The following is a 14334-nucleotide window of genomic DNA, read 5'->3' as shown; positions in this document are numbered from 1 at the left end:
ACAAAATCCCAGATGAGAGACTGAATAAAGACACGTGGATCTGTCATCACCGTTTTATTGTTTATTAAAAGGGAAAGACGCTGTTTTTCTTCCACACTAAGTAGTAAGAAAAGAATGTCATATACAATGTATTTGATATACAAACCACAAAGACGTACAAAATATCACATTAGTAAGAGGAAACGAGAGCTCAAGATCACACACAGAAGAAGAGCAGCGAAGACTCAGACTCACACACACCACACGTTCGTTTTCGTCGAGGATGATGATGATGTCGTCACACAACACCAGGGCTGTGTTCATGTGTGTGGCCTGTGTCTGAGGATCAGTGGAAAGATGCATTCGGGAAATAGCTTGTCTTTCCTTTTCAAACTCTTCACAATGAGATAAGCTGAGGGCCAAACACCAGACTAATGTACATCCACACAAGCAATATGCTGTATATATAAAAATAAATCCTTAAACGCTTGATACAGTGAAAGATTTTCTGTTAATTCATGGGACTACAGGACGTTTTCTGATGATGGTCACACTCATATTAAGCATTCGCCTGTATAACAAACACCCCAAGACCATTTCATTTTGTGCGTTTTCAAAAGAATCATAAAGAGATGGGATTCCTCTATTTTGGAAAAATCCAATGGAATTCATCTGTGCTTTCTGTTGATGGGAGTTTCTTCAACTTTGGACACTTTTTATGTTAGGTCAAATTAAAACCACATCCATACTTTTACAATGCCATTTATACATAGATTGTATTGTTTTACCTTTGTCAAAGATGCAGACTTTCAATCTTTATTTTTAATTATAAAAAGAAGAAGAATATAATAATATTAAAAATTACATCAAATAATTATTTATTTTTCAAGAAAAAGATTGTTATTGTGCGTTTTTGGAGCAATAATAAAAAATAAAATAAAAAGTATGAAAATATTATCTTCAATTAACTGTGTATTTAGGATACATAAAATGGTAGCTAGCTATCAAATTAGCCTTAGCAAGATGCACTGTTGGACATTGTTAATTGGAACAATTTATGAGAGTTTATTTTCTAAAAGTTTACAAGGCAAAAAGTCGCCATTGTTGAAGAAACACATATGAGAATGTAGTTTGTCGGTTTCCAGCCTGGGTGAAAGCACACCACATTCCCAAGAAACGTCGCTAATTTTGGCAGATTTGTGTGAATGAGGCACAGCATGAGGATAACTTTCTCAGCCTACTGAATATTCAAATTGGGAAAAGTAAGGGACACTATTCCTGTCTGAGATCTGGATATTTCAGGTCAATAGGGATATTGGTTAAATAAGTAAACATAATTCACAAAGTAACTCTTGCCTAACTGAATTTGTCAACCATCCTTATAGTACACATCCCTCCTCCCAGGATTCTTAGGGTCATATCCATACAGTATTTCACTTTACACATTAATTCTCCATTCCTGTACAGTTGCTTTATTATCATACATATACAGTGTGCACTCAAGTTCTCATGTCAGGGTCATTCCTGTCTCAGCAAACTTTAAGGAGTGCGCTTTCATATTCAGTACGTGGCCAGTGATTCTATTATCTATATTGACATAAACCTTTAAATATACTTTAATACAAAGAAATTTAAAAATATTAAATTACACTGTAAAAAAAGCTAATTCGGCAAGATAGATTCTTGGACAGACAGCAGTTTTGGAAGGTGTCTCCCACACAATTAGTATAAATCGGATTTAAAGGAATGTTCGAGGTTCAGGTTCAGCTCTTACTTTGCCTCGCTGGTGGATGAGGCGAAAAGTCACGTGACTGAGCAAGATGCATATGGCACATATATGGAAATTACAACAGATAATAATTTAAACTTGCCAATTACACCACAATGGAGGTCAATGGAGTCCGAGTCCAAATGCATATTTTCATTAATTTCATTAATTTGGTCTTGACTCGGACTAGACCCTCTTCTGGTCTTGTTTTTGACTCGGACTCAACTTACTCAGGTCTATATGTTTAATATTTCAGTCTTGTGACTATAGATAGTGTGTATTTTAATATATTGACTGACCTTGTGCTTCCTTTAAAGATGCATTACTATAACTCCTGTTTTTGATTATTATTTTTTTAAATTGGTAAAACACCATATGCTTTAAATGTTGATAAAGCTTAATTTGTATGAAACTGATACATTCCCAGACAAGGGACAACATAACCAGACGACAGCCTTGACTGAACCCGGAACATTCCTTTAAGCGTAGCTTTTCACATTTTACTGCTCTCTTTTTTTCTTTATTTTTGCATACCCTATTTTTATTTTGGTGCTCCTGACAGCAAAATACTCACCCCCGATAAAAGAATCGGAACAAGCTATTTACATTAATTAAACTTCATAGAAATGTGTTATGAATATCAACAACATCCCATGCTTTACATCTCCAATGGGTCATTATCTGCTCCCATAATCCGGTAAATTAATATCTGGACAGGATAATAAACATAAATATAATATCTTTCCATTTATCTCTCATTTCTCCCTGAAACCATTATAATTTGAACAGAGGTACTGTATAAGCTGAACATAGGCTTGTATCTCCTATTGTGAGGTCCATAAGTGGCTCTTCATACCGTTTATTGTGACATGCACCAGATTTATGAGAATTGTATGTAGGTAAGTGGCTTCATGGAGGTTTAACTCAAGGCTACATTATCAGAAAATAATTCCACACAACAAACACAAGGGGGTAGACTGCAACTCTGCATCTATACTGTATTTCTGTTTTATCCGTGTCATCACTGTGCAACACAAATTCAATATAATGAATACTTAACTCATGCGCGCTTCACTGCTTTGACCATATTTACAGCCTATACAACATGCAAATGCAATCATCTCTCCCGACAACGTGGTATGACTTGCTATTCTGGCATTGTCTAAATAAAAGCACAGAAACCGTTAAAGGGCGCAGCATGGAAATGATGCTGATAAATTGAACCATGAGGTGCTCATTTACATGTTACTGAGGTGTATGAATCTTGAGTCTGTCATTTATTTAATGTCAAAGTGTGTAATTTCCACGTCACTACTAGTGTAACTAAAATAATAGAGTGGTGCAGGTATGACATCAATTTGTAGGCCAAAACACAGAAGTGAGTTAGCATTTTAGCACTTACGGTTCCATCGTCCCGAAGTCAATGGGTTTTTTGAATGGGGATTGGCCTGTGGTGAACACAAGCTCAAGACACTTTCACGTTTTATTCTACGACATAAAATACATCAGTATTACCCCACTCGTGATTTAAAAAAAAAAGCTGTTACATGTCTTGAAAAAGGCGGTTGCTAACCAGCGTCTAAATGTGACTACAGAGGCTGTCAAGATTAAACTTCATCCTGCCGAACAGGTAAACTTTACAGCATCGTTATATTTATAATTGTGCTCTTATAAACTATTCTAACTCAAATGTATAGCCTACCTTTAGCTTTTTACTTCTGGCGACTGCATTTAGTCTTTGAAAATTCATAAAAGTTTTATGACCATAAAAGTCACTAAAAGTGACTTTTTAGGTCATAAAAGTTTGTCTTTGATGGACAAAACATGCAAGTATCATGAACTTTTGTTGATCACAGAGCTTGTTTTTAGCGATAATCCAAAAGCCTATGGGAATCCTATTGCACTTTTGTCAAGGGAACCAGTGTGATGTGAACTGCTGGTTGGCCTACAAAGTGACTTCATACCTGCACCTCTCCATTTACAAAAATAGTGACTGTTTTCAAAAGGGTTTCTCAAGCACTCTTCTCTTGTTGGTCGGAAATACAGATAGCTCCGTCCCAAACTATCACCATTGGTTGAGTCGTTGTTGCTAAGGCTAGATCAAACGAACCCCGAGCAATGTTTTGAAAGTCCCACAGAGGCACAGTGTTTACACTTTTCTCTGAATCAACCAAGGCAATGTTATAATATTGATCTGTCTGCATTGACACCATTATACAAGAACTGAACTGAGCTGGACGATGACATCACGGTTTACTCCAGAGCGGCTATATATATATATATATATATATATATATATATAAAATGAACGAAATAACTTTTTTTTAAACAAAAATGAAACATCACTGAACTTAAGCTGGACTGTGATGCTAACAAACTTTTTTGCATTATTTTCCTGTTATCTCTGTAAAGCTGCTTTGGAACAATCCGTATTGTTCAAAGCGCTATATAAATAAATGTGACTTGACTTGTCTTGACTAGGCTAAAATGGCTTACTTACAGTTGCCTCAGCATATTAAGCTGGCATAGGAAAAAAAACACACACTTCATCTTCAAGACTCTTGAGGAACACGTGTGTCACAGTGTAAGGAGAGTTGAGATTCTGGCTAAATATTCACAACTGTGGCTCATATGAAACACCAAGACCAAATCTACTTGGTGGTGAGAGTACAATCCATCTCTAATGGCAGCTATTATTTCATTTCGGTAAACCAGAACTCTTGCCTGTCTGTCTGTGTGTGTGTGTGTGTGTGTGTGTGTGTGTGTGTGTGTGTGTGTGTGTGTGTGTGTGTGTGTGTGTGTGTGTGTGTGTGTGTGTGTGTGTGTGTGTGCGTGTGCGTGTGTTTTAGCGCTGACAAGTATCACAACTGTGCATTCGATAAGTATTACACCAGCACGTAACTCATCCCACAGTTTGTGCCACGATCATGAATGATACCTCAAGTTGTGCAGCTAATTCAGCAAGTGTGCTATTTTGTAGTCCATGAGGTGAAAACTAAGTAACCTCCGAGCAACTACACAGAACACATTAGAAACTTTAAAACAACCCGGTTTAAGCCATTCAGAACACACCGCAACTGCATAGCAACGCCCTAAAAACCACCCAAATCACTCTATCCTCCATACGACTTTCTATTTCTTATTATACAAGAAAGATCTGCATCAAATATAAGGATTGGAATTTGTTGAAGTAAAGAGATTGTAAACTCACTCTAGTCACGTCACTCTCTGACGCAGGGCCTTTGGCTTGACTGGGACTTTTTCAATCCTAGCAACCCAGATTTATGGTACCGTCTGAGTGATGAATTTGTTGAGGCCTTTTGAAGTCTGTGCTGTGATCACACAGCAGATTAAAGGTGAATAAACCTGAGATTCGTGTAGCATGTGAAATTAACCTGAAATTATTTCAAATTCACTTTTAGTCTCGCAGTTGTCTAATAACGGTTGCTTTACTCCGTTGCTAACATATCAAATGCTTGATATGTTTGAATTTTTTTAATCACATTACATTTTTGGAACTGTGCTAAATTTTCATCGGAGGTATGAAAAAGAGACTGAACTCTACTTCAAAGTGCTTTGGGGTTTGACTCCAGCTTCGGCCCCCGTGGGGATATCCAGTGGTTTGTTTTTCTGTAAACATGGGAATGATTTGTAAACACTGAAATGCAAATCACCCAGATGACCATAAGGGAAAACAATATTAACTAAGCTCAAATATTCCAAAACATAATTTTTCCCCTCAAAGTTTTATCAGCTTTTATATGTTAGTGCAGAATGAGAGCACTGATTCGTTTGATAAGAAAGATCTGGCTCGTTCTCATTGGTCAAAGATGATCACATGATGCTCTTTGGGACATCCAGACCTGTGATCAGAGTCACCTGTGAAAAATACACATTTCAATCATTAATGCTGATCACTAGGGATGAGAATCATGAGGAAAGATTCTGATTCATGATTCACCTTAAAATATTCTAGTTCAATCCATTAACAATTCTTAGTACTTTTGAGGAAGGATTTAGGGCGTGTTTACACTTGCAGTTTGGTTCACTTGGTTCGTTTGGTCCGGACCAAAAATAAATAAATAATATATTTAGTCCTGGTCCGCTAAGCGTTCACATGGGCATTGACATTTTAACACTGATTGGTCGGCTTTTATTACGCATATTTCGAAACGGAACTTACTGAACATCCAAAACAATGCTGTGTGCTGGGCTAATGCACTCATTGTATGTGCGTAGCTACATATGATGGTATTTTGACCAGCTGAGAACAACTGAAGAGCTTATAAAATGTGTAAAGGAGTCAAAAAGCAGAAGGAATCATAGGGGCTTTCGCACCAGGTAGTTCTAGGAACTTAGTTCTAGGAACTAGCCACCAGGATGGTTCCCCGAGAACTAATGGTTCCCCTAGGAACGTTTTCCTGGATGCATTCGCACCACCAGTAGGAACTCTGAAGTGACGTAAGCCGCGCTTGTTGTTGTGGCTTTTATTTTGACTGCGCTGAGAACGCCTGAGCCTGAGCTCACACTGCTAGCATTCTCCATGTTCATTAGTTTACGATCTGTCTAACAGTCCTGTCTAATATGTTATTAGATAGAACTGTTATGCATAGAAAGTAGACAGTATGAAAAAGGTATTAGCGTATGCCATGTAGTTCATGTCCAGTGTTGGGTTAAGGTTAAGAGGCCCATCTATCACTGTTTTCCAGGTTCATAGAGTTAGTTTCTTTAGTAAATATATAGGCTATCTGTGTGTTTACACAGATGGCGGGTGCTGGTGTTTCGCGTGCGTTCGGCCAATCAGTGTACACTAACGTCACTGGTAGTTCCTATAGTGCTGGGTTAGACTCAACTCTGAAGTAGGAGCTCAATTAGTTCCTCCAAAAGTAGTTCCTAGAACTAAAATAGTTCCCAGTTCCTGCGCTGCGCTGCGAACATGCCAAAAGCCGGGTACTTCTGCCAATAGTTCTAGGAACTATGAAAAGGTTCCTCTGGTGCGAAAGCCCCTCATGTCCCGTTTTTGGTTTGTTTACATGTCTTTGGTCCGTGATGCGTTTTCATCTTTTCCATCTTTTCAAAATCTCGGTCTGCTTGTTTGGTGAAACTGTTGAAACCGCACTAACAGAGCAATCGCACCAGGGTTCGTTTTAAACGAACCAAACATCCCAAGTGTGAAAACACCCTTAAATAACCTTTTATTACAACAAAACAAACCAAAAGAATCCAGAGTTTGGTAAAGAAACCTAAACGGCATGAGAATGATGAAGAATAAGAAACTAGTTCTCTCTACCAATCACTGAGTGGGTTAAAGGTTAAAGGTCAGTGTGGATCTGCTGCTTACCTGGACGTTGCGGTTGAGGCTAACGGCGGGCATGAACACACCCTCCAGGTTCTCGAAAGCCATTGGTCCGTGCTGCTGTTTATTGATGAAGAAGGTCAGTGTATGTTTTGTAAGGTCTAACAGGATTCCCACAGTCGAACCCTTTGAGATGCCACCCTCAGCCCTGCAAGAATCAGGCAGAAGAGGAAGGAGACAAAAGAAGGTAATCAGTGACACAATATATCGCAAAAGTATTCAAATCTAAACACAGCTGTATCATAGAGAAAAAACTAATCTTAAAATATTCACACCAAAACTGGCATGAAACTAATTTCCAACTAATTTGGCAAGTGATCTAGTTTCCACTTTATTTCAACAACTTACTTTTGTTCTATACAATATTATGAAACTTCTTCTAATCTGATTGCAGTTCTGATGTTTAGTAGAACAGCACTGGAATGTTTCACTGCTGGCATCACTCCGCTTGTCTCTGTTTGTGTTGTTCTGAACCAGAGTATGTGTGTGATACAAAGTGGGGAGCAGAATTGTGTAATTTTGCTTGGAACAAGGAGCAAAAAAAGTCAGAGCCTTTTGAGTTTTCTTTTGATCCAAGATCAAAAGGCAAAGAATGCAGGCAAAGGAACATTTGTAGTGGAGCTGGAGAAGAGCACATCAACCCAGGGAGGGGGAACTGCTGTGGCTCCACTCCAGTCTGAATGTACTTCTGAATCACAGCAGAGCTCATTTTAATATTGCAGGATGACTGCAAGTGTGATATCACCTACTTATATTTAAAGAGTGGTGAAACCAGTGGTTCAAAAGTTTTAAAAGAAGAAACATGTTGAGGAATGTATTTCTAAACATTGGCCATGGTTCCATCTGGTGTTATAGGGTTGGTTCACCCAAAAAATTTAAACTTTGTCATTTACTCGCCCTCATGCTCTTCCAAATCCATAAGACATTAGTTCATCTTTAGAACATTAATGAAGATTTCATACATCAAATATGGTGAACGGAAGCTCAAGCATGCTTAATGTGCAAGAACCAATGAGGTTTGTTCTCACGTGATAAGCAGGCACAGTTGAGCTCCTTTTCACCATTTTGATGTGCATTGATCAACGTTTATATATGTGAATTAAATCAAATTAAATCTGTTAATCATATGATGTGACCTTTTTGATTGCTTGGCTTGAACTGCTCATTTCATATTTACGATGTCTTTATGACCTTTTTGAAGTTTTAAATTTTTGGTTGTGTGGATGTACAAAATGTTGGATGTACAAAAATAATGAGAGAATATAAAAAAGTATCTTAATTAGTGTTTCGAAGATGAATGGAAAACTTAAGGGTATGACACATAATGGAGAGTAAATGATGACAGAATTTTTCTAACATGGATTTCAAATGCATCTCCTGTGACATCTTGTGTTCGGAGTTCTTCAAGACACTCCTCTCTCATTTCGTCATAAACTGCATAACTTTCTTGTGGGCGGCAAGTGTGGAACACAAACACTCCTGAATGAAAAAACCCATGTTAAGCGTCTAACAAGCAGGAAATTAAGTAAATAAAAAGGATAAGGAGGGAAGCAACGACAATGACGGTAATCTGTGTGTTCTGGTTTTAATGCAGAGAAGTTTGAATCACCTGCTTTGGTTTGCTCCCTCACAACACATCCCATAATAACGTTTGTATGTTAGATGAGTTGGCGGTGTTTTACTGCAGTCTGGGACGGTTGAGCGTTTATACTACAAATGCGATGTGATCGCATGCATTTTTAACACCCAATGTATGAGGCTTCAGTGGACCTGATTCCACCTTGTATTAAGTTCTGTTTTTCGTGGTCCAATTACAAGTGGTCAGCACTAAATATATGTGGAAACAGGATCTAAACATTTTGTGATCAGATTACTGAAACCACATAAGGAGGTAGTCAAAAACAAATTTTTATTAAACGCTATCCGTCCTGAATGCATCCCAAATATCTACAGTATAATGTGTTTGCTCTGGGACGCATTGTAAGAAAAAGAAAAGTGGATCATGGTAAAAATGTGCATCTGCCCTCGGTTGCGAATCGCATTAAAGGCCCGTTCACACCAAGGAGGATAACTATAAAAAATAACTGTAACAATAACTAAATTAGTGTCCACAACAGCAATAATGTTCTGTTATGAACAGACATTGCAGTTTTGACGTCTGCTGTTTTAAATGCTCAAACTTTTAAATTAAAGTGATTACTAAAACTTCATAGTTAACATTATAGAGAGGTGCAGGTATGATGTCACTTTGTAGGCCAACCAGCAGTTCGCATCACACTGGTTCCCTCAACAAAAACCCAATAGGATTTTCCCATAGGCTTTTTTTCAGTGTTGCCAAACAAAAGGGGAATGTCTCTCAATGAAATCTGAACACAATCGGTCACAGGAGATGCATTTGAAACGCATGTTAATAGCAGGTGGAAAAGGTAATATTCTCGGTTGACCACTTGTGATCGGATTCTCGAAAACGCATCTTAATGCCAGGTGGAGTCAGGGCCAGTGATCTGATTTTCGTCCCGGCTTCCACCTGTATTTAGTGCGGATCACCAAAAAAGCATATTACTGCAAACAGGAGCACTGTGTTTCTGGAACATTCTCTCATCTAACAACCATCACAGAGCTGATAAGAGAACTACAACTATTACTAGCTGTACTGGAGGGACTACAAACTACTTTCACTTGAATGCTTTACCTGCTTAGAGTCCCTGGGTGATGGAGGGACAAAAGAATAAAAGAAAAATGTGCATAGGGGAATATATAAAATATTATTAAAAATGGATAATATGAAAGAAGATGCATGGATCCAAGACTGACAAAGAAGTTTGGCTTCAGGCTACATTAAGTGGGTTAACATACAAAAGGCACAGAATTCAAGGATTAAGTGTAACGTCAGCAGTACTGTTAGCGTGTCCTCTCAGTCACCTCAGTATACAGAAACAGAAACTGAATTTTAAATGGTTGCATTAGTATTCAAGTGTTATAGTCAGTCCGTCCTTGATACTCACCTGAGGGCACTGCATCAGCATAAGTGTGACATACACCACGTTTACATGCACCACATGTTTCAATTAAGCTTTATGTTCTGGAACTGAAACAATGGTTATAATGCTCCACAAGATGTGAAGAGTTGCTGAGTTGTGGCATTGGAAGAGACTTGTTGAATTGAAACATGGTGGAAACACTGACCTATTATACTAATACTTATAATATTATTACATAATATATCTGCAACCTATATAAAGAGATCAGTGAGTGAAAAGTCTTTAGCGAATGGTGTTGAAACCATATTATGTTTTTCACTAAATTCTAATGGTCTTAGGCTGATTAAAATATGTACAACTAATTATGATAGTGTTTTTGAACAAATCAGTTGCGTGAATGATTCACTCACTCCCTCATAATACAGTCACTCTACTGGTTCAACATTGTAACCTGCAGAAATAGAGTGATACAAACAGTGAATAGTCCCAGTGCCGTTGATATAAATATCAGCACTTTTTGAAACACTGCTCAGTCAAATTAATTCAAAGGCCGAAACAAACTCAAAAACCAGTTGGAGTCTCTATGTACCAGAAGTTAAAGTTAAAGTCTCTATGTGTACAGTTAGATGTTTGATCTCTGTAGAGTATATCACACATTGTTTTATCTATGTTTCATAAATAGAAAATAAGTTTTAAGAACTCTCAAAGACACTATTAAAGGTTAATGAAAGAAGATGTGTGAAGTACAATTTTGTTTTTGGGGTCTACTAGAATAGGTTTTTATGCTTGGAAACATTTTTCACATATATTACATTGTTGCAGCTCCTCTTTTCCCAGTCTGTCAGTAACTCTCTGTTTAGTTCCCATCTCTATGAAGCCCCTACTTCTGAAAAGCACAATATTCTCTGATCGGTCGAGTGGACCAGTGTGTTGTGATTGGTCAACCACTTTAAGTGTGTTTCGCAAATGTCACGGCATGTACCATAACCACGAGTTTCAACACACTACTAACGAAAGTCAACCAGGGGTGCTTTTCCCGTACAATGATGTGACTCGCTGCTTTACTACCATAGTACGATGTATCATTGAAGAAATCAACTAGCAAAGTGGTCATTCAACTACGTTGGTTAATGATGTCATGCATGTTTTGGAGTAATAACTTCTTTTAATGAATCTGTTTGATATCGAAATAATGCTAGATGTTTTGCTATAAATTACGAACACTGCATCTGAGGACTATTTCACATTTTTCTCAGTTATTTTGCTTTATTTTCAGATTCAATCACAGCTTCGTTCTTATTTACTATCCACGTCCGCACATGCGCACTCTTCAAAACGGTGCTTTAAATCTCTCGACAAACTAAAAGACATAAATTACATTTGTATGTATTTAAATAAAAGACATATATTGTACTGAATGTCAGCTTGCTTATTTGGCTCAAGATAAGGATTTATTGAGTCCCCATGTCATGCAAAAACTATGCTTCTAACCACAGGTTGAGAGCTGTCGCTCCAACCACACAACTTTGCGATGCAGTTTGCGAATGTTCATTGGAACTATGTTTCGGGAAACACAGACTTGTTGAACTATGCTGATAACAACGGAACTTGCGACCATAGTTGGCTAACGATGCTTTCGGGAAATGCACCCCAGGCCTCGCCACTTTTGTGGCATATGCCTTATTTAAATGAGGAATAATGACGTGTTCGTTCCTGGAAGAAAACTCAAGACTACAATGGAGGCGTTTCAGGGAGTTCAGAAACAATGACACTGATATAGAGAATAACTCTCGTCGGAGGATCTTTGTGCTTTGCTCAAACAGCAACATTACCCACTACAGAAAGTTAAAAATGCATAATAGGATCCCTTTAAAAAACTTTGACATTTAGTTGTGATTCCTTAAATAAATAAGTGATAGACATGGATATTTTTCATCATTTTCAATTCAGATGTAGTTATTTGTGTATATTTCTTTTGTGTTGTTTATACTACTTCCATGTTATGTTTCCGAATACTAGAATGCATGACATTTGGAGGTACAAGTTTTCAAGGCGCAACCATGAAAATCACAAAACTAGCAAATTATGGTGCGTACCTGTTGGTGTGGGAGTTGTTGTGCATGAACCAGGAGCGATTGTTGTCCACATACATGGCCCAGGCCTTATCGTCCTTCCCTAGCATCATGTCCTTCATTGTATTAATCCGTGCCACACCGAATGCGGGGTCGGGGTGGTTGTCATAGCGATCCACACTAAGTTCCCAGTAATGCACACCCTTGGAGAAGGCAGCTGTCCCGAGCACCACGCGATCATCGTAACTGTTACACGTCACAGTCTGGTGTTCGTTGGACAGGACAATGTCTCTGTGAGCTGACGTAGGGTCAAAGGTGAACCATGCCACTGCAGAGGAAAGATAAAACCAAAATAGACAAAGTAATTCATTGTGGTTAAAAAAATGCATATTTCACAGATAATAAGAGGTTAACCAATCAAAAACTAAATCAAAATAGCATCTCACAGTGGTCGATTGGCAATTGATATACCGTTACTGTATGACAATAATCAATGATGTTTCGGAGACAGTGTATAGGGTGTTGGTAATAGAACCACATTTGTGATCCAACTATTTCTTCATGACATAAAAGACTGGCTTTGACTGGTCCCCTTTTTTGCTGTTTACAGAGCCCAGTATTTTTTAGGACAGTTTTTTTATGTGTGATATTGATATTGTGTGAAAAAAGAAAAATGCTTTCAGCACCTATAGCAGGATTTAAAAGAGTGTAAGTATAGTAATCATAATTTGCTGATCACACACGCATCTACAGTATCTACACATATTCACTCCTTCAGTGACACATGAATTATTAATAGAGTTAAAGGGATGAAATATTAAAGCTGGTAAGCTCTCTTAGATGTGTTTCGGCAGTAAAATCCTTGCATGTTCTGTGTTAATTAAACATCTCCTCTGGGACCATTGGTTTATGTAGACATGCAACACCTACTCATGTTCACATCCAGGTCCTGCCAAAATTACTATACCTGGGGTTTTGTCTGAATTCTAATGGTCTTGGGCTGATTAAAATATGTACAACTAATTATTATGATAGTGTTTTTTAACAAATCAGTTGCTTGAATGATTCACTCACTCCCTCATAAATACAGTCACTCTACTGGTTCAACATTGTAACCTGCAGAAGTGGAGTGATACAAACTGGAGTTGATATAAATATCAGCACTTTTTGAAACACTGCATAGTCAAATGAATTCAAAGACCGAAACGAACTCAAAAACCAGTTGGAGTACCAGAAGTTAAAGTTAAAGTCTCTATGTCTACAGTTAGATGTTTGATCTCTGTAGAGTAGCTAAAGAGTGATGAAAGGAGTTTCCCTAAGACACTCATTAAAGAGAAGCATCCACAGCAGGGATCCACTAGGAAACGGAATGCATAATACACACACACAATTTTTTTTATCTATGTTTCATAAATAGAAAATAAGTTTTAAGAACTCTCAAAGACACTATTAAAGGTGAATGAAAGAAGATGTGTGAAGTAGACAACTAAAACACCCACCATCGGATGTCTTCAGAACAACAACCTTGCTGTACGCTCCCACTCCAGCAGTGTTGTACGCTTTGACTCGAGCGTTGTACGAACTGTTGAAATGAAGGCCATCCACTGTACAGACTGTCTCTTTACCCACGTATACCTCCTGGAACATGGACAGGAAACGAAGAAAAAAAGGCAGACAGGAAGTAAAGTTAAAAATGGAAAGCATCTGGAGAATCTTGCTTAAGATAAGATACAAGATGATGCTGCATGTTTATCATGTATTATAAAATAAGCTGTAGATGTTTCAAAGAGAAGTAGATAATGTACGATTTTGCAAGCAATGAAACAAAAAAAAACTAGAAAACAAAAAGGCATCATTCAATCCTACATAGGAAAAGAGGATGGATGGATGGATGGATGATAAATTCGTTCACACAACTTGATTTGTTTCCACGTTTTAGTTACATTGCACCACTCTTGACCAATTTGTTTCCTCATTTTCATTAATTTGTGCCTTCCAGTAGCAGGAATGGACACCCCTATTCTAAATGCACAATGATTATGTGTTTTAATATTTGCAATTAGCATTTGTGGCTTCTAGTCCATGTCTGTTAGCTTTGAGGTCATGCCTCTGATTAGCAGGAACAAATGTAATTGGACGTACTTGCATCATTCTGAACGTCTTTCAAACCAGCATCAA

The 14334-nt window shown here is 37.8% G+C and overlaps 1 protein-coding gene across 2 annotated transcripts in view; it reads right to left on the bottom strand.

Annotated features, from left to right (window-relative positions):
• Positions 1 to 41: 41 nt before the first annotated feature.
• Positions 42 to 14334, bottom strand: part of trim67 (tripartite motif containing 67) — a 46210-nt gene continuing 31917 nt past the window's right edge. For both annotated transcript variants that reach the window (XM_082148693.1, XM_082148692.1), the window contains 5 exons: positions 13656 to 13794; positions 12181 to 12484; positions 7089 to 7251; positions 1253 to 5626; positions 42 to 1206 (listed from right to left, as the gene is read on the bottom strand). In XM_082148693.1, coding sequence (XP_082004819.1) covers positions 5582 to 5626; positions 7089 to 7251; positions 12181 to 12484; positions 13656 to 13794 — 651 coding nt within the window. In that variant the 3' untranslated portion in view covers positions 42 to 1206; positions 1253 to 5581. The remainder of the gene's footprint in view (positions 1207 to 1252; positions 5627 to 7088; positions 7252 to 12180; positions 12485 to 13655; positions 13795 to 14334) is intronic.

This window comes from Leuciscus leuciscus (genome assembly GCF_965113295.1).
Source record: "Leuciscus leuciscus genome assembly, chromosome: 19".
Classification (NCBI taxonomy): Eukaryota; Metazoa; Chordata; class Actinopteri; order Cypriniformes; family Leuciscidae; genus Leuciscus; species Leuciscus leuciscus.
The sequence above is the reverse complement of the archived record's forward strand: the minus strand, read 5'-3'. Positions and strand labels throughout refer to the sequence as shown.